General features: G+C 47.9%; 2 protein-coding genes across 3 annotated transcripts; one reads left to right on the forward strand and one right to left on the reverse strand.

The window, feature by feature from the left end:
- The first annotated feature begins 767 nt into the window (after window positions 1–767).
- Window positions 768–9,437, forward strand: LOC125444992 (coenzyme Q-binding protein COQ10 homolog B, mitochondrial-like). Its single transcript, XM_048517803.1, has 5 exons — window positions 768–1,100; window positions 4,440–4,619; window positions 5,748–5,940; window positions 6,497–6,598; window positions 8,914–9,437. The coding sequence occupies exons 1-5, from the start codon at window positions 1,009–1,011 to the stop codon at window positions 9,070–9,072; spliced, it is 726 nt and encodes a 241-aa protein (XP_048373760.1). The 5' UTR covers window positions 768–1,008; the 3' UTR covers window positions 9,073–9,437.
- A 6,039-nt stretch (window positions 9,438–15,476) lies between these two features.
- CISD3 (CDGSH iron sulfur domain 3) lies at window positions 15,477–19,037 on the reverse strand. Of its 2 annotated transcripts, none has more exons than XM_048516388.1 (3): window positions 18,879–19,037; window positions 17,044–17,187; window positions 15,477–15,942 (listed from the first exon to the last, which is right to left on the reverse strand). In XM_048516388.1, the coding sequence occupies exons 1-3, from the start codon at window positions 18,951–18,953 to the stop codon at window positions 15,757–15,759; spliced, it is 405 nt and encodes a 134-aa protein (XP_048372345.1). In that variant the 5' UTR covers window positions 18,954–19,037; the 3' UTR covers window positions 15,477–15,756. The 2 variants fall into 2 exon arrangements, with proteins under 2 accessions (XP_048372345.1, XP_048372346.1); XM_048516389.1 differs by having other exon boundaries at window positions 17,044–17,166; window positions 18,879–19,023.
- Between the last annotated feature and the right edge of the window lie 344 nt (window positions 19,038–19,381).

Below are 19,381 nucleotides of genomic sequence, written 5' to 3' on the forward strand. Positions count from 1 at the left end.
TGGTAGACCAAGGCGCACAGCTGTAGCTATCCTGCAACTACAGAACTGGGCCATGACACCATTGCTTTAAAAAAGATTTGCTCTGGAATAAGCTTGATAAAATGGGGACGCTTGATTTAAAACAAAAGATTATAGGGTGTGATCCAGCCAAAGTTAAGCACTTTCAAGACAAATGCGATTAGCAGAGCCAGTCAGATGTGGGCATCAGGGTTCCAATCCTTATGTGGCCATGAGGCTCAGTGGGTATCTTAAATTAGTACAGTGGTGGTTAACAGCAGGTGGACTCCAATCAGGAGAACCAGGTTCGATTCCCCACTCCTCCCCATGAAGCCTGCGGGTTGACCTTGACCCCATCACAGTTCTTGCAGAACTCTCTCCACCCTGCCTGCCTCACCAGGTGACAATTGTGAGGAGAGGAAGGGAAGGAGTTTGTAAGGTGCTTCCAGACTTCTTACCGTTGAGAAAACTGGGGTCTAAATCCAAGCCCCTCTTCTGCTACTTGGTAGGATTGTTGTAAGGATAAACAGAGAAGGGGGGGGGGGGGAGAGATGCCACTGCAAACTCCTTGGAGGAAGGGGGGGATATTAAAAAAAAAAGAGACCAGAACTTTGGGCCTGGCCAGGGAATTGCTCCCCAGCTGCGCTTCCTGAGAGTTCCTCCTTGCAGAAGGTAATTTCAGAAGACAGCCGTCTTGGCCTGCAGGAGAGCGGTTCGATCCCGGTGAGATCCCTGCTCCTCCTAAGGCTTGATCGTCAGCCACTGCAAGCCCTGCGGGAGGAGATTTCTCTGCAAGGCAGTCCTGGCTGAGACCCACCCCCTGGCGCTCGGCCGGTTCCCAGTTCTTGCGCAACCCCTTTGGGGACCGCGTGCTAGGGAACTCCTGCAGGGGCCAGAAGAGGCGAGGGCCGGCCTTCACCCCACACCCCCGGTGACGTCGGTTCGACTCCGGCTTAAGCCGTTTGGCCGCCTCCTCCAAACCACCAGAACTCCTTTGGATCACCATCGACGATGGCTGGAAGTCACCGCACCGGGCGAAGCATCGCCGTCTTTCGGGAGGTCTTGGAGACGGCTCTGCGCCCTCGAGGTGGGAAGGACCCCAGGTAAGAAGAAGGTCGCAAGAGGTGGGGATCCGGGTTCGAGGCTGGCGGCGGGAAGGTTCGTTCCTGAACGGGTTTGCTGCGCTCCGCATTAATCTCGTGCTCTAAGTATTTAGTAGCGGAGCCGGACTGAGAGTCGTGCGGAAGCCCCGCGCATCGTACTGCGCTGCTTTGCAGAGGAGGACTCGAGCCTTGCTCTTAAGGAAATAATATCTCGATAATCGGTATTAAATATTTTACTCATTAATGTAGGGCATGGACCAAGGCAAAGGGGAACATCTGAAATCCCCATCTGGGACTGAGTCCTCTTGAGATACCTTGTCTTACATCTAAGAAGAAGAATTTGCATTTGTACCCCGCCTTTAAGGAGACTTAAGGTGGTTTACAAACTCTTTTCCCTTCCTCTCCCCACAGTAGACATATTGGGAGGTAGGTGGGGATTGACAGAGTTCTGAGAGGACTGGGACTAGCCCAAGGTCACCCAGCAGGAATGTAGGGGTGGAGAAACAAATCTGGTTCGCCAGACCGGGGTCCGCCGCTCATGTGGAGGAGTGGGGGATCAAACCTGGTTCTCCAGATCAGAGTCACCTGCTTTTAACCACTACACCACTGCACTCTGTCTAAGCTTATCCATTTTAATAGGCTTAGGTTGGAGTAACTCCTCTTTAAGATTACTCTGTGAGTAGACTCCCAAGCAAGGCTGTTCACCATAGGTCGTTTTGAAGCCCACTCATTCATAGGGTTGCCCTAAGTTAGAAGTGACTTGGTGGCACTTAACATGCACAGCCCCCCCTCCCTCCCCCCACCGGACAATGTGGCATAGTTCTGCCACTGAACTCAAAAGGGGTGTGCTGGCCCCGATCCTGCGCCTTAACCTGGAAGATGACTTCACAGCATTTTACGGTTTGCAGCCTCCAGTATTTCACTTTATTTTGCCTGTATTTAGTAGCAAGTTTTTTCCATTGCTGACCAATTCATGTGGAATTTTGAACTGCACAAGGAGGCATTGCAGGGACATTTTTTTGAAGGGGGGCAAAAGTACAAAATGATGCCCCCCAATAATCAGCATTTATAATATGCATATTGAACAAACAACACTTTTAAACGTAGAATAAATGGTGGTGACCTCTACCAGCTGTTAAGAAGTAATTACACATTTGCATGCTTATGAATAATTATGTGTTTATTGTGTATGAATAATTTTTGACAAGTGTCAAAGGGGGAAAGCTGATGGGACTTATAGAGAAGAAGGTTAAGAGGCTAGAAGATCGGATTGCTGCCCTTCCTAAATTCAGGGATGGAGAGAATTTCATTAGCAGCTAGTTCAGAAGGCGATCCAATCAAAATAGTTCAGTCAGTGTGGGGGTGAGACACTCTCAGTCATTGTTAGTCAAAATGGAACACCCAGAGGAGGCTAAAATGAGATAAGCAGGAATAATAGGATTTTAAGATCTGCATAGGGTGTGATAGGCCTTGAGTACTTTGCCTTGCGTCACATTAGGAGAAGACAACAGTCACTGGAAAAGACAATAATGCTAGGAAAAGTGGAAGGCAGCAAAAGAAGAAGAGGAGGAGTTGGAGACTCAAGGAGGGCTTACAAGCTCCTTTCCCTTCCCCCCTCACAACAAATACCCTGTGAAGTAGGTGGGGCTGAGAGAGCTCTGAAGAACTGGGACTAGCCCAGGGGTAGGGAACCTGCGGCTCTCCAGATGTTCAGGAACTACAATTCCCATCAGCCTCTATCAGCATGGCCAATTGGCTATGCTGGTAGGGGCTGATGGGAATTGTAGTTCCTGAACATCTGGAGAGCCGCAGGTTCCCTACCCCTGGACTAGCCCAAGGTCACCCAGCTGGCATGTGTTGGAGTGGACAAGCTAATCTGGTTCACCAGATAAGCCTCCACAGCTTGACTGGCAGAGTGGGGAATCAAACCCAGTTTTCCAGATTAGAGTGCACGTGCTCTTAACCACTGCACCACGCTGGCAAAGGAGATGGATTGACTCAATAAAGGAAGCCACGGCCCTCATTTTGCAAGACGTGCACAAGGCTGTTAACTGTAGGACATTTTGGAGGACATTGGTTCATCAGGTAGCCATGATTCAGAAGTGATGTGGCAGCACTTAATAGCTGCACGCGCACACACGGGCAAGGTACTCATGGCTGTAGTGGCTAAAATAGCTGAGCAAGAATCAACAGCAGATTACCTTAAGCCAGTCTCTGGAGAAGTGGTATATACATTTTCTGAATAAAACTGTAAATAAACAAATCCAGCATTTTCCCTATGAAGTTCTTCCATACAAGGTTAGCAATTGGGATAACAGTGTATATTTCACCCCACTAGTCACAGATTGCATGCTGAGCGATAGATGTAGGGGCACAGAATGGTAAACCTCAATATTGCAATCCAAGCCCTGCTCGCAGCCTGTTCAAAACCACCAGAAGTTGGTTTCTTGTAGCTGGCTCGAGGTTGTCTCAGCCTTCCATCCTTCCAAGGCTGGTCAAATGAGTACCAAGCTTGAAGAAGAAGAGGAGTTTGGAGTTCTCTCTCTTTTTCTCTCCTGTAAGGAGACCCAAAGAGACATACTGACTCCTCTCCCCAAAGCAGATGCCATGTGAGATAGGTGGGCCTGAGAGAGTTCTGAAGAACAGTGACTGGCCCAAGGTGACCCAGCAACCTTCATGTTAAGAGGTGACATGATAGCCATGTTTAGGTATTTGAAGGGATGTCATATTGGGGAGGGAGCAAGCTTGTTTTCTGCTGCTCCAGATACTAGGGCCAGGAGTAATGGGTTCAAGGTGAAGGAAAAGAGATTCCACCTAAACATCAGGAAAAACTTCCTTACGGTTGGGGCTGTTCGACAGTGGAGTGCACTACCTTGGAGTGTGGTGGAGTCTCCTTCTTTGGAGGTTTTTAAAGAGAGGCTGGATGGCCATCTGTCAGGAGTGCTTTGACTATGTTCCTGCATTGCAGGGGGTTAGACTTGATGGCCCTTGGGCTCTCCTCCAACTGTATGATTCCATGTTTAGGAGTGGGGAAACAAACCCAGTTCACTAGATAAAAGTCTGCTGCTCAGGTGGAGGAGTGGGGAATCAAACCTGGTTTTCCATATCAGAGTCCACCTGCTCTTAACCACTACACCCTGCTGGCTCTTGCTGAGGGTCAAGTGTAGACAGCTGGGGAAGGTAATGGTAAACCACTCCTAAACATAGTCTGCCTAGTAAACATTGTGATGTGACATCACCCTATGGATCAGTAAGGACTATCTTTGCCTTTGTTACTGTGAGAGACGTCTTCTGCTTCTTTCTCTGCTGTACCACTAATGTTTCCTTTCCTCTATACAGGTCGTGGTTGTCGTGTCGTAGGCAATTAAGCTCCAGTAGGACCCCTCAGACTCTGAAGACCCTCCCTTCTCTCTCCTCAACACTAACTGTGAAACAGCAGCGCCGGCCCTTCATGAATTTGGCAGCTCCTCTGTTTGGTGCCAGCAAGCGCACAGAATATGCAGAAGCCCATCAGCTTGGGTTGAGTATACCTTTCGTCTCCTCCTCACTAAGGTGGTAACATCAGGCAAGATTAAATACCGAAATCCCTGCATATTGAAAGCTAGGGGATAAGGGAGAAGACTCTTCTAGAATCTGTCTTCTTTGAAAGCTAAATTTTTATATGGGAGGAATTTTTTTTAAAAAAATAGAGAAACATTCCAGTGTGGGAGGCCACTGCCAGCAGCTGGGCCCAAGCGTGGTTTAACCACCACAGTGAGAATTAAGCCACAGCCTGCTTTACTTTTGACATGCACAGAGGCACTCTTATATCACATATCTCAGGCACAAGGAATGCTCTATGGGCTGAGCATTGGCTTAAACTGAGCAATGACCCAGGAACTCTTGAAGGCGTTGGGGAAGGTTGCATTAGGAAGTCCTTTCTGCCAAAGCGGTTCCTCGGGGGGGGTGTGTGTGTGTGTGTGATGTAGTGGTTAAGAGCAGTTGGTGAAGTGGTTAAGAGCAGGTGGATTTTAATCTGGAGAACTGGGTTTGATTCCCCACTCCTCCACATGAATGGTGATCTCTTATCTGGTGAACCAGATTTATTTCCCCACTCCTACATTCCTACTGGGTGACTTTGGGCTAGTCACAGTTCTCTCAGAACTCTCTCAGCCCCACCTACCTCCCAAGGTGTCTGTTGTGGAGAGAGGAAGGGAAAGGAGCTCGTAGGCCACCTTGAGTCTCCTTACAGGAGAGAAGGGTGGGGTATAAATCCAAACTCTTCTTCTTTCTTTGGAAGTTTTAAAGCTGAGGCTAGATGGGGTCAGGAAGGCTAGATGGGGTCAGGAAGGAACACCGCCCTGAGCCCTCCGGGGGAGGGCGGTATAAAAATGTAATAATAAATAAAATAAATTTTCCTCCAGGCCTAGACTGTGGAGACGTTTTGATTTCCTGTGGGCATAGATCAGGGGTCACTAGGGGAGTGGGTTGGTGGGGGGAGATAGTTGTGAATGTTCTGTACTATGCAGGGGGCTGTACTAGAAGGACCTTCCATCTAGAAGACCTTCCAGCTCTATGTTTCTAATGATCATCCTTGCTGTTGGCCACAAGCTGTGTGCTTCGTGCTTCTCTTCCTCATTGGACTTCCTCATTCTTCTTCCCTTGCAGGTATTCTGTTGAGCAGATGTACGACATTGTGGCCGACGTAGCCAGCTATCGGTTTTTTGTCCCTTGGTGCACCGGCTCCCGCCTCCTGACCCACCGCAGCAACTTCTCACGAGCTGAATTGGAAGTGGGGTTCCCTCCTGTGGTCGAGCGTTACATCTCTGAGGTCTCATTGGTGCCACATCGTCAGATCCGAGTAAGAGGCAGTCCAGGGCTGCTTGGGTCAGGGATTTGGGGATGTGGCCTTCCAAAGCAACCATTTTCTCCAGGGGAACTGATCTTGGTCACCTGGAACTCAATTATGAGAGATCTCCAGCTGTTACCTGGCGGTTGGCAACCCTACATTGTGCAGAGTGTATGTCTGAATAGACAATGAAGAAGAAGAGTTTGGATTTATACCCCCCCCTTTCTCTCCTGTGAGGAGACTCAAAGTGGCTTACAGGCTACTTTCCCTTCCCCCCGCCCTCCACAACAAATACCCTGTGAGGTGGGTAGGGCTGAGAAAGTTCTGAGAGAACTGTGACTAGCCCAAGGTTCCCCAGCTGGCATGCGTTTGGACTGCACAGGCTAATCTGGTTCCCCAGATAAGCCTCCGCAGCCCAAGTAGCAGAGCAGGGAATCAACTCTGGTTCTCCAGATTAGAGTGCACCTGCTCTTAACCGCTACGCCACTGCTGCTCGATGGAAGAATCTTGCATTGAATATGGGTTGACCAAGCTCATTTTAAAATGTCGGGCATTTCATCCTTCACAGGCCGTGAGTAAAGACGGGCGGTTATTTCAGCACTTGGAAATGCTGTGGCAGTTTGGGCCAGGACGTGCCGGTCATCCGGACACTTGCACACTCAGCTTTTACGTGAGTGATTTTGTGGGTCAGCTTTTGGTGGGGGTGTGTCTGTCAGCGCAAGATCTCCCAGGCCAATAGAATGTGTGGCTCTCAGAGCTGCCGTGGTGTGACTCGAGTTTCACCACCAGTCCAAGGATTTGCGTAAGCTTCAGGGTTTTCTTGCTGCCAGGGAACAGGCCATTGAAGGTCTGGGTCATTTACTTTGGAAGTATTCATTATTGGCAGAACCACATGTTTTATGGGCAGCAAGCCACAGAGCTGTCTGTGCAAATCTGCTGTTCCGGAGTACAAAATCTAGATGTTGCATGGAAGAAACCTGTTTAGTTTTGTGAGGCCCACATGCAATCCACACTTAACCATTAGTGCATTTTCTGTCCCTGAGCAGTTTAGCTTTTAAGTTAAGAAAAGGTGGATTTTGCAACCTAATCAGCGTGCAGGCTGGCTGAATGTACAGAATGTACATTGTTGCGAAGGGCACTGGGCTGCAGCTAGTGGTCCTGCTCCCATGCTCCACTACGGAGGGGCATGACATCTCCGCAGCATGTTTGCCACTCGAGTCAGTTCTGTTGGCAATCAATGCCTGCCCTCCTGTGCTCTGCTTGTCCCCAGGCAGGGAGTCAGGCAGAAGAAGAGGTGTTTGGATTTATACCTCCCCCTTTCTCTCCTGTAAGGAGACTCAAAGGGGCTTACAAGCTCCTTTCCCTTCCCCCCTCGCAACAAACACTCTGTGAGGTGGGTGGGGCCGAGAGAACTCTGAAGAACTGTGACTAGCCCAAGGTCACCCAGCCGGCATGTGTTGGAGTGCACAAGCTAATCTGGTTCCCCAGATGTGCCTCCACAACTCGTGGCAGAGTGGGGAGTCAAACCCAGTTCTCCAGATTAGAGTGCACCTGCTCTTAACCACTACACCGCGCTGGCTCTTGGAACACCTAGAAGTGCCAGAGAGGTAGAAGACACAATGTCCATGCCTCAGGCCAAATTTCCTCTGCCACCCCTGGTGCCCACAGATGCCAGAACCTCCCTTCTGGGTGGGTAAAACATGTGGTAAAACACACTAATTAATGCTCAATTGGACCTAGAACTAATGTTGATAGGCTAATTTAGATTTAATAGGCAGCATTACCTTCATTATAAGGCTCAAATATGTTTTGCGGTTCCAAGCAGGTTTTTTTCTTGAGAGGTGTGTGTGCAAAAATGTCTCTTTTGATAGTAAAGGATGCTTGCTGATCCCTGGCCTAGAAAAATTACAGTGGTTGAATCAGGAAATCTTCAGAAATAATGAGAGTGTCCAAAGGGGAGTTTTTCCCCATCCTGTGGCAGGCCTCCAGGCCAAGAACTCCCAAAACTGTCCCAGAAACGGGTGACCTTTGTCTCCAGAACATAAATGTGCTGGTTGTGCAAACCAGCGATTGCTGGTAAGGTTGATTATATCAGAGATGTCAATGACACCAGCCAGCTGCTGCAGCAGCTTCACTACTAGGAAGCTTCAAAAACGAAAGCAGGTTGTGGCTCTGGATAGTGAAAGTCCCATGGAGAGACAATTATTGGGCCCTGCAAATCTCATGCTGTACTCGGTTGCAAATTTAGCCAGTGGTTCAGCATGGCAACTTAAGCCGTTTAGGCATGCAGTGTTTACCTGTCAGCTGTGTTCTTCACAGTGGGTTTTTCCCGCGGTTTACTGTTTCAGTGGGTTTTTCTTGCTGCAAAGTGAACACAGTTGAGCTGGTCCACCCTTTTTTCCGCCCTCTGCTTCCTTATTCTAGCTGCTATTGTGCAAGCAGGGAAAGCCACGTGGAATGAGGAAACCCGAAGAAAGCAAAATGCATGCTAATTCCCTTAACTTTCGCTGTGAAGGGAGAAAGGGGAAGGAAATTCTCATTTTGCCAGGTTTCAGAAACCCTGGGGCTTCTCTGATTTGTGATATGATAAGTTCAGAAGGAGGGAAAATGTGTGCACAACCAAGAATCTGAGCAGAGGGGAATACGTTCACGGTGGGGCAGACCACAAGTGCATAAGTGGCCATAGCCTGCAGATTTTCAGTAATTTAAAAAGGTGATGAGGATGCGGAACTGATGAAAATTTATACAATTATGCCTGGGGGTGGAGAAATTGGATGGGAGACCCCTCTCCCTTTCCCATAATGCTAGAGAACCCAATGAAGTTGCTGGGCAGGAGCTTCAGGACGCAAAAGAGGGCATACTTGCCGTACAGTTTGGCAATCACAGTTTTAGAGCGATTGTAACCAACCCTGGCATTCTTGCATTAAACCTATGGTAATCCACCCTTCTGTTTCAACTCACGAACTGCTTTCCTCTCCTCCTCAGGTTTCCTTTGAGTTCCGGTCGATTCTTCATTCTCAGTTAGCCAACCTCTTTTTTGACGAGGTTGTCAAGCAGATGGTCTCAGCCTTCGAACACCGGGCGGAGAAGCTGTACGGCCCGCAAGCGGCAGTCTGGCAGCGCAAGACAGCTTTTTGCACGTGACCAAGACGGATGTGAAGTCCATCTTTGTGCTCCAGCCAAGCAGTTCTCTACCAACAAGTCTAGATTTCTTTCCAGACACCCCTTTACGGACAGTGTTTTATTTATGCCTATTTAACTCATCCAACCCTCTAACTAAATTATGCAACTGATGGTGTATTTTATAGACAGTTTTGTTTGAGGATAATTTATTGGATATTTAATTCTAGCTTAACTCTGGCAATGACAGAGAACGGCCAGTCATTTTATTGAATAAAATTTAATTTTTTCCCCAGGATATTTTTTATTATTTTAAACATCAATAAAGCGTATCCCCCTCCCTCTAATTTATGTTGTTCTTTTTTAAAGAATCCTTTGTTTTGCAACCCATGGGGAAGTTTGCTCATTGGGTAAGGAGCATTTCTGAAGATAATTCTTTTTTCCTCTGTGCTGCTAAGCACAAGCATATGCCAAGATATGACTTGTTTTGTTTCCTGATCTATGCACAGGAAAAGAATGTTGGAACTGACCAGGAAATTGAATCATTGGGCAGAAATTCAGCAATGGTGAGGACAGGAAAAAGCCCTTCACCCCAGTCCTCTTTGAACATCTGGTACATAAACACACCATTTCTTTGGCGAGACTGTAACTGTAATAATCAGCTAACAGAGTCTTGCATTACCTAGACGTAGGGGCCCCCAATGTGTGCCCTGTTCTGGTGGTTACCAAGTGTTTTTAGCAGAGGCGTATCTAGGCAAACTGGAGCCCAGTGAAAAAACTGAGTCCCCCCCTCCCCACCGGTATAGGTGGCCACCCTCCCCCACCACAATGATTTTTGCACCAGCTCACAAAACACCTCCCACCCCCAGCAAAACATACATGGCTCTCTCCCCACCAACTCTCTTTCCTAATTTTGTCCTCACACCAACCCTATGAGGTAGGTTGTTAGCCTGAGAAACAGCTCCAAGCCAGTGCAAGTGGGTGATTAAGCATGTAAATCTCTCACAAAGGTCACCCCCAGCAGAAACACATTTACACAATGCTGACAAATGTTAGCATCATCTCTCACGAAACACCTCCAGTGGAATCCACCCCCAAACAGCATCACTTTCAATGGTGTTTAAACTAGGGACCCCAGATTGTTCTTTTAAATCCACCTTAAAGGGGGAATCTGGGGTCCCGAGTTAAAACAACATTGAAAGTGATGCTGTTTTGGGGTGGATTATCCCCCACCCTGAAACAGCATCACTTTCAATGTTTAAACTGGGGACCTCCGATTCTCCCTTTAAGTCCATGCCGAAGGAGGTGGATTTAAAAGGAGAATCTGGGGAAATTTGGAGGGTGTCTGCTGTCAGGAGTGCAATTGTTAAGCTAGTAGCACCAAAATTTCAGGGTATCTTTAGGAGACTCTCCTGATGATACCACCCAGGTTTGGTGAAGTTTGGTTCAGGGGGTCAAATGTGTAGCCCCCATCTCCTATTAGCTCCCATTGGAAACAATAATATGGGGTGAGGGCACCCCTTTTGGGAGTCCATAACTTTGAACCCCCTGAACCAAATCTCACCTAACTTGGATGGTATCATCAGGAGGGTCTCCTGAAAAATCCCTGAAATTTTGGTGCTGCTAGCCTAAAACTGCACCCCCTGCAGGTTGAAAACTGAAAAAAACACTAAAAAATACAAAATACTAACGAACCGGAAATTTTTGCAAATATACCACTGGTTTTTAAGCAAGTGGGTATAGCCAGGTAGGGCTTTTGCCCAGCAAGACTACTGGATATTTGTTTGGCTGTGCAGATGTTGCTTTGGCAGCAGCTGCCCCCATAGCAAAGAATCAACACTGTTACTGAAGTGAAGCTTGGCTATCGTTTTGTGGCTTGCCTCAAGAATTGTAAAACACAATAATAATATACACAAATACAAGTTGGATTTAAAGCCGTAAGTCTATAAAGCCACTAGAATATAGAGTTCTCATAACTGGCACATAATTTCAATCCTATCTGAGGAAAGAAAAAAGGGAGGCAGCTTGAAGGATCTAACCGCTGCTGTCCTCAAACATATGCCTGGTGGGACTTACAAGCCAATTGGGTTAAATCCTGCAGGGCTCCACCAGGTTTGAGCTAGGGCCAGTTCTCTTGTTATACCTGATGGTCTGTGGAGTGCTAGTTCCCAAACCTCCCAATTCAGTCCTCGGGAGGCTATCCCAAAGCCCCTCCACTGTCTTAACAAATGGTCAAGTCCCCTGTCGAAGTCCCAGAGTCCTGCCTAGAGAAATTACAGATCTTGAATCAGGGGATCTACAAAAATAATGAACACTACAGTGTACAGAGGGGAGTTTCTCCTCAACCTTCACCAACTGAGTCTAGACAAACTTCAAGGCCGAGAACTCCCTGATTAGAAGGTTGTAGCACAGGGCAAGCTACTCTCCTATCAGTTTTCAGTGGAGAAATTGTGCCTGTTCTTATAAATTGGCTTCTTCCCTACAACTCGGCTTGTTCACACAGAGCGCAGGAATGAGTCAGTTCTATGATAAGTGCAGCAGACTAATTACATAACCTTCAGCAATAAGACAGGATTGTAAGCAGGCCCCCCAGTGGGTTTGCTGATGAGGCAATTCAACTTTCCCATCCTGACGTCTGTCCCATAAACAGGTGGCCTTTGTCCCCAGAAAGTGAATGTGCTGGTTGTGTAAGGCTGTAATTACTGATAAGGCCGATTACATCAGAGGTGCCAGTAATGCCGGCCAGATGCTGTTCCCTCCAGCGGCTTCCCTCCTTGGCGGAATCAAAAGTGAAGGTCGTGGGGTTGCGGGTAACTAAACCCCTGTGGAGAAACAGCTACTGGGCCCTGCAAATCTCATGCTGTGCAACAGGGCTGAATTAAGACCTTAAGATGCTCTAAGCACTGAAAAGATCACAGCACACCCATACATTGTCTATGCAAGTCTATATATATAGTGTCGTGATCTATCTACCTATCTACCTATCTATGGGGCCCTCTTTACAACCTGCACAATTTTGCTTAATGGTTAATCCAGGGAAGCAAATTTAGCTAGGGGGTCAGTATGAAATCATAGGTCTGTGGATTTTCAGTATAGCCGAAAAACAGTGACTGGGGTGGGAATCTAATGGAGGTTTATAAATTTATGCAGGGGGCAGAGGTGGAGAAAGTGGATGGGAGACATTCTCTCTCCCTTTCCCATAATGTTAGAAAACCTAATAAAGTTGATGGGTATGTGCTTTAGGACACGACAAAGGACATGCCAGCGTACTGTAGTGGTAAAGAGCAGGTGCACTCTAATCTGGAGAACTGGGTTTGATTCCCTGCTCTGCCACTTGAGCTGTGGAGAACTAGATTAGCTTGTGCACTCCAACACATACCAGATGGGTGATCTTGAACTAGTCACAGTTCTTTGGAGTGCTCTCAGTCCCACCCAAGTCACAGGGTGGTGGTTGGGGGTGGGGGGAGGGAAAGGAGCTTGTAAGCCCCTTTGAGTCTCCTTACTGGAGAGAAAGGGGGGGGGGTATAAATCCAAACTCCTTCTCTTTCTTCTACATGAGTAATTGAATTGTGACAACATGGATTAGTGGTTAAGGTGTCAAGACTAGGAAACTCAGGTTCGAATGCCATGGAAACTCACTGGGTGATCTTGGACCAGTCCCATACATTCCGCCTTGACCCTGGCCAGTATTTGGATGAGAGACCTCCAAGGAATACCAGGGGCGTGACATGGAGGCAGGCAATGGCAAACCACCTCTGAGCGACCCTTGTCTTGAAAAGCACAGGGTTGCAGTAAGTTAAAAAGAAAAAAAATTGTGGAATCCCAGTGGATATAGAATTAAATTGTGGAAGCCAGTGGATATAGTACAGTGTGATTGTTAGAGAGTTAAAACAGGAGGCCCAGGTTTACATGGCTATAGATTAGGGTTAGTTTAGTTCAGACTAAGCTAGATTCATGGAGAACTTTGCTATGCCTGTGGAGACTAATGGGAATCTGCACAGCCAGAGGCCACAAGTCTTGGAATATCAGCGCTGGGAGTCTGCACTGAGGCAGCCCTTGGCCTCTGTACCTTGTTTATTCCTTCATGGCAACTGGTAGCCAGAGGCGTAGCTAGGGAAAATGGAGCCCGGGGCAAAATCTGGGTTTTGCGTGCCCTCCCCCACCACGACCAAACAACATTTTTTTGCGCTAGGTCATCTCAAAGACACCATCACATTACAGAACATGCCCCAACACACAAATTTGAACGCACCCAGGGCTCCCTAGTTTAAACAACATTGAAAGTGATGCTATTTTTGAAGGGGGAATCCACCCTGAAACAGCATCACTTTTAATGTTGTTTAAACTAGAGAGCCTAGATTCTCCTTTTAAATCCACCTTAAAGGGAGACTCTGGCCTCCCTAGTTTAAACAATATTGAAAGTGATGCTGTTTCAGGGTAGATCCCCCCCCCAAACAGCATCATTTTCAATGTTGGTTATTATGGATTTTCTGGGCTGCAGAGCCATGGTCTGAGTAGATCTTACATTCTCACAGCCACTTGATCTGGTGGTTGGTATCTTCAGAGGTAGTATCACAGAGAGAAGTCTGTTATACACTGTTTCCAGACTCTCTCTTATAAACAGAGACTTCTCTCTCTGTGATACAATTCCTCTGAAAAAAATGCCAGCCACAGATGGCAGGTGAAAACGCTAGGGAACAGGATCTACTCAGACCATGCATGCGAATAACAGCCTGTAAAACCCACAACAACCAGTTGAATCTGGTTCTGAAAGCCTTCAACAATACTTTCAATGTTTTTTTAAATCTAGGGAGCCCAGATTATCCCTTTAAATCCACTCCAAAGTGGGTGGATTTAAAGAGAGAACCTGGGGAAAATTTTGAGGGTGCCTGTCAGGGATCAATATTTAAGCTAACAGTACCAAAATGTTAGGCTATCTTCAGGAGACTCTCCTGATGAAACCACCCAGGTTTAGTGAAGTATGGTTCAGGGGGCCCAAAGTTATGGACCCTCAAAAGGGTAGCCCCATCTACCATTAGCTCCCATTGGAAACAATGGGGGTTGGGCAACCCTTTTGGGGGTCCATAACTTTGGACCCCCTGAACCAACCTTCACCAAACCTGGGCTGTATCAGCAGGAGACTATTCTTATGATACCACCTAGGCTTAGTGAAGTTTAATTCAAGGGGTTTAAAGTTATGGACCCATCTACTATAAGCACCCATTGGAAACAATGGAGGATGGGGTCACCCCTTTAGGAGTTCATACATTTGGACCCCCTGAACCAAACTTTACCAAACTTGACTGATATCATCAGGAGAGTCACCTGATGATAGCCTGAAATTCTGGTGCTGCTAGCCTGTCCCCTGCAGGCCAAAAATGGAAAAAACCCTAAAAAATAGAAAAAGCCATAAACGAGCCTGCAATTGTTGCGCCCACCACAAGGGGGCACTTGTCCCCGGATGTCCCCATGGAAGCTACACCTCTCCTGGTAGCTGCTGTGTGACCCAGGATTCTAAACTAGCTGAACCACTGCTTTGATCCAGTAGGGATCTTCTAATATTAAACTCTGCTGTTGTTAGAACAAAGTCCATTATTTGACTATAGGCAATATGACACTGCTACAGCAGAAAAAATATATATTTTTTATTTTCTGGTGGAAGCGTAACTCCCAGAAGGTGTGTATTTTCTACTGGAAAACTGTATTAGACATTTTTAGAGGCTATACCCTATTCAGGATAAAGATGAGAGTGCGGTCCTGTGTTGTGCAGAGAGAGTAATAGGAGGCTGCTTCTGCCGGAGAAAACAGTGCCGAATCTAAATAAGCGTGAGTCATTTCTATGCACAGCTTTCCTTCAAAATATCCTTTGGCACTATTAAGCTTGAGATATATTTTTAAGAGCATTTTTATCACCATAAATAAGCACTGGCGAGAATGTGCCTCTTCTCACTCGGAGACATGGGGGAGGGAAGGCTGCTTTGAGACTCCTTATGGTAGAAAAAACCTGGTTACGAAAACAACTCTTCTTCTTCATCTGGTTTTAAAATTAAAGTCAGGAGCTCCTGCTAAGAAGGCAGTGAGAGAGCACAGGAGACATCTCTTGCATTCTTTCGACTATTCTATCCAACTCCAAGCCCACTGTGAAAAGCAACAATTCCCAGGAGGCATTTCTAGCTGGCACGTGACAGATTCCAAGAGGGAACACCATTCAGACTTCATCCTCCACAGCACCGAAAATACAGCTGGCATTATTTAATCAATGGTATTCACTTCTTTTCCACCCCACCTTTCTCCCAGTAGCAACCCAAAGTGGCTTACATCATTCTCCTGTCCTCCATTTTATTCTTTCTTAAGCAGTTTACCACAGAAAGGCGATGGGATAGAGACAGTGTTTGAACCCTGGGGCAATGAGGGGACACAGCAACCAGTGGATTTCAAACAGGTTTTATTTCAAAAGGTGGAGGGAAGCAGTGTTAATGCAGCATCTTCAGAAAAGAGCAAAAATATCCCCCACTTCCACTGGCCAATCGCCAAAATGCCCGATGTCACATGGGTTTCACAACCTACCACGAGGTGACACATCAGATCATGAAGAGCAAGCCCTTCAGCAGGACTCCGCTTCAGTGCAGATGGTCCAAGAGAACATCCGGGGAATCTCTACCCACAGCTACATTTCTCAGGCTCCACGGAGACCTCTCCCCTCCTGCTTCATAACTGTGGATGGCATCCAAGGTCGGCTTTCTGCACAAAGTCTTCTTTGTGGGTGCCGTCGCAGTACGGAGGGTTCTTGGTGCACTTGCAACCACACAGCCAGGCTTCTTTGGTTTCTTCCGGTTTGAATTTCAGGGAAGAGATCTTCGGGGCGGCTTTTCGATGAGAGCCATCGCAGAAAGGCTTGGGAGGCACAAAGCAAAACGACAGGGACGTTTTTGCAATGAAATTTCAAATTCACGTTACGGCTCATAACTGGGAAAGGTGAGTTGAGTGGCCAGGACTGCAAATGGGTCACCCATTCCAGGGGAAAAGCTGAAATAAGAGAGGGGGACAGAATCCACCCCCCTCTGCCCCTTCCCCACAAAAACCAGTCTGCAGGATTTCACACTTTCAGAAAAGTCTGTGGTTGCATCCACAAATTTTGTTCAGTAGCAAGCATCTGCAACCTGGATTTTCCCATGTGGACACAGGTATGGCTCCAGTGCAGGTGTCGCCAATCTTTCTGAGCCCGTGGGCACATTTGGAATTCTAGCACAGCACGGTGGCGTAGGCCTGTTAAATCCAACCGCAGCTTCTTGACAATGGGGAGACTTTCACGCTTGCAACGCCTCCCCACGCTGCCAGGAAGCACCCTTGAGGGTGGCAGCCGGGTGCCCATGAGCCTTAGAGCCCCATCCAAAGGGGAGGGGGATATTTGCTTCAGGGAGTGGCATGCCACCATGCCGGCAGATTTGCTCTCCCTGGGGCACCGACCCAGCAGAGGTCCAATCCGGTACGCATGTAGCTGCCGCTGCTCCCCAGCACTGGAACGCGGTGCTGAATACTGCGCCAGTGTCCCAACCCCACGGCTGGTGTAGTGGGGGCAGGCCGGTGGAGAGCCCAACCTTAGGCGGCTCCCTCCTGGCTTTGCTGGCATTACGCTGGTGGGCTGCAGTCCACACTTAAGCCAGCCTTTTGGCGGCCCATTGAGGCTTCATGGGGGTGGGGAGGCTTTCTGGCTTCCCCACTCCCCTGAGAAGCCTCTCTGGAGGTGGGGACTGGGTGCAGCTGCAGTGCCACAGCCGGGTACCTGCCTCACGGAGCTAAGCAATGACATGAAGCAGCAGCGACCACAGAATCAGCAACCTGCTTTGGGTTCAGCTCTTATCCTGAGGCAACTCTGGGACAGATGTACTTTAAACCTGAGAAAAACAGGGCGATTCCGGGGGGTGGGCGGGGGAAGCTCAAAGTGTACCTGTGCAGAGAAGGAATGTAGGGGAAGGAGCAGGGCTGGAGAGTTACCTGATTTTTGCTGTGGCCGCAGGCACACCAGGCGTACTTTTTCCCCGCTTCGAGATTCACCTGGAAGGGATGCTTGGCAGCGACCACTGACTGGGCTGTCAAAGCAGCTGAATAGGTCCTTCTCTGCAGGGTTGTTGAAGGGAGCTGAGAATTGTTATAAGAAAACTGCCAGATTTGTAGTCAGCTCAACAGTTTTGCCACCAGTCAACACAAACAATCAAACAAAAAATATCTGCCCTTTTATTTCCAGAGGCAATTGCAAATGGACCAGGGGAATCCATGGTTGTTCTGCCCATTCTAGCCAGGTTTACACATCTCTACAGCGGATTCCGCATGGGCCAAAAACAGCGGTGTGAAAATGGTGTAAAATGGTTTCAAACGGTGTAAAAGGGTTTACACCGTTTTCACACCATTTTCACTCCGCTGTTTTTGGCCCATGCGGAATCTGCCTACTTGTGGGACTGAAAGATCTTCCCCCTTTCCTTCCTTTTTAAAGGATCAGGCCGATGAAGAACTCCGGAGGACCTGAGCTGGTGTAATTTCACTGAGTTTTAATAAAAGGCATTACACAGCTTTCGTTTCAGGAAATTGCTACAGACCAATATGGCTATCTATGTTCTAGCAGCATTAGGAATATCGGAATTTAATCAACAAAGTGCTGCCATTTTGCCAGCCCCTGAGGAGACTGCTTCCGAGTCCAGGTGGTTATTTACCACTTGTTTATGTTTTTTTAAAGGCAGTTCCTTTGATCTGTCACTCCTGGGATAGATCAGAAGTGCATAAATTAAAAAACCAAAAGTGGCCCTACTGATCCCCCGAAAATGCTGGCAGAACTGCTCCTGCGTTGGCCGGGGAAGGTGGGGAGGAGCAGAAAAGGTGCAGGAACAAAGCACATACTTTGCTCACTCTTGGAACCTGCAGGGTTTCTCAGATCTGCAGTGCAGTGAGTTCTGAGGGGGGAAAAACAAGTGTGCCACCACCTTCAGGTCAGATTCTCAATTGTGCGCACAAGGGGATGCAGGCTTGTTTTTGTGCACACGAGAATCTGACAACTGTTTTGCAGACTACTTATTGAAAACATATACAAACAGAGAAACAACGGCAGGATTCGAGACTTAGATGAAAACAGCATATTGGATTAAGACAACTTTATAAGAAGTACTAAAAGTGTAAAAAATGTAGATATTAATTATAAGCATGGAGTTAGATTTATGCTTGGATTCTTAGCGTGGTAGCTGGAAGTCACCGTACATATGTGAATGTGTTTTCTCTTCATTTAGTATTATTATCATGGGGAGGGGGACTAGATCTGGATCTTTATCTTTCTACATATGTGCTACTTAGATGTGTAAAATAAATAAAAATTGTCATCACGAGAATCTGACAATTGTATTTGTGAGCACAATTGAGAATCTGACCCAATGGTGATGCTCGCTTGACCTGCAGAGGCCAAACGTGTGCAAAAGACCTACAACTCTGCGCGGGGCGGGGCGGGCGCTCTTGTCCCACTCCTTTCATAATTTTGAACTAGTGGTGCTGACAACCGGAGGTACCAAAGGTCGAGTCTTCCACTGCATTCCTATTGCAGCATGACCTAAACCCACTGGTTTCCAGTAGGAACTCTGCACAGGGTCGCACTATGCGTGCGTGCAGTAAGGTAGTCACTGCAACGGGATTTTTCCATCACCCCCCCGACCTGCATAGGGGAAAGCCATATGCAAACCGTCCCCACGGCTTGGAGAGAAGGCGAGGAGGCAGCTGGCCACGGGTGCGCGTCGCGCTAGCCGGAGATGGGCTGGATCACCCGCAGGTCCGTTCTAAGCTCCGGATCTTACCTGGGCACGAAGGAGCCTTGCAAAAGAACCGGCCAGTGACTGCAAGAGCAGGCCGGTTCTGCGCAGCGCAGGCATGACTTGCGCGCAAGAGGCGGCGGCGGGACTCCGCCCTGCGGCCTGGGTCACCTTCCCCAGTTGCCCGCCCCGGAAGTCGAGCGCCCGCCTGGGTCCCGAGCCTGTTCTGCAGCCTCGGGCTGGTGGCAGGCGTCTGTTTTGCTTGCAAAGACCCGGGAATGCAAACCCAGGGAGGTTGGGCGGCTGCTGCTGCTGTGCATTGCAATAATAAATGCAGGCGCTACGAGATTCCTTGGTTTCAAGTGCAAGTACAAAAAAAAACCTTATTAGGCATAAAATACCAAAAGGCAAGCAGATCAAGACAAAATAGGGTAGATCTCTCTTACCATCAAAACCTGCCATAGAAACTGAGCTGTGTTTCCCAGCACCAAAGGATCCTTACTATTCAGTAGTTTTAAAATGCTTGCTTTTGGAGAGCAGTTACGTAT

Source organism: Sphaerodactylus townsendi, linkage group LG15, assembly GCF_021028975.2.
Source record: "Sphaerodactylus townsendi isolate TG3544 linkage group LG15, MPM_Stown_v2.3, whole genome shotgun sequence".
Taxonomy (NCBI): domain Eukaryota; kingdom Metazoa; phylum Chordata; class Lepidosauria; order Squamata; family Sphaerodactylidae; genus Sphaerodactylus; species Sphaerodactylus townsendi.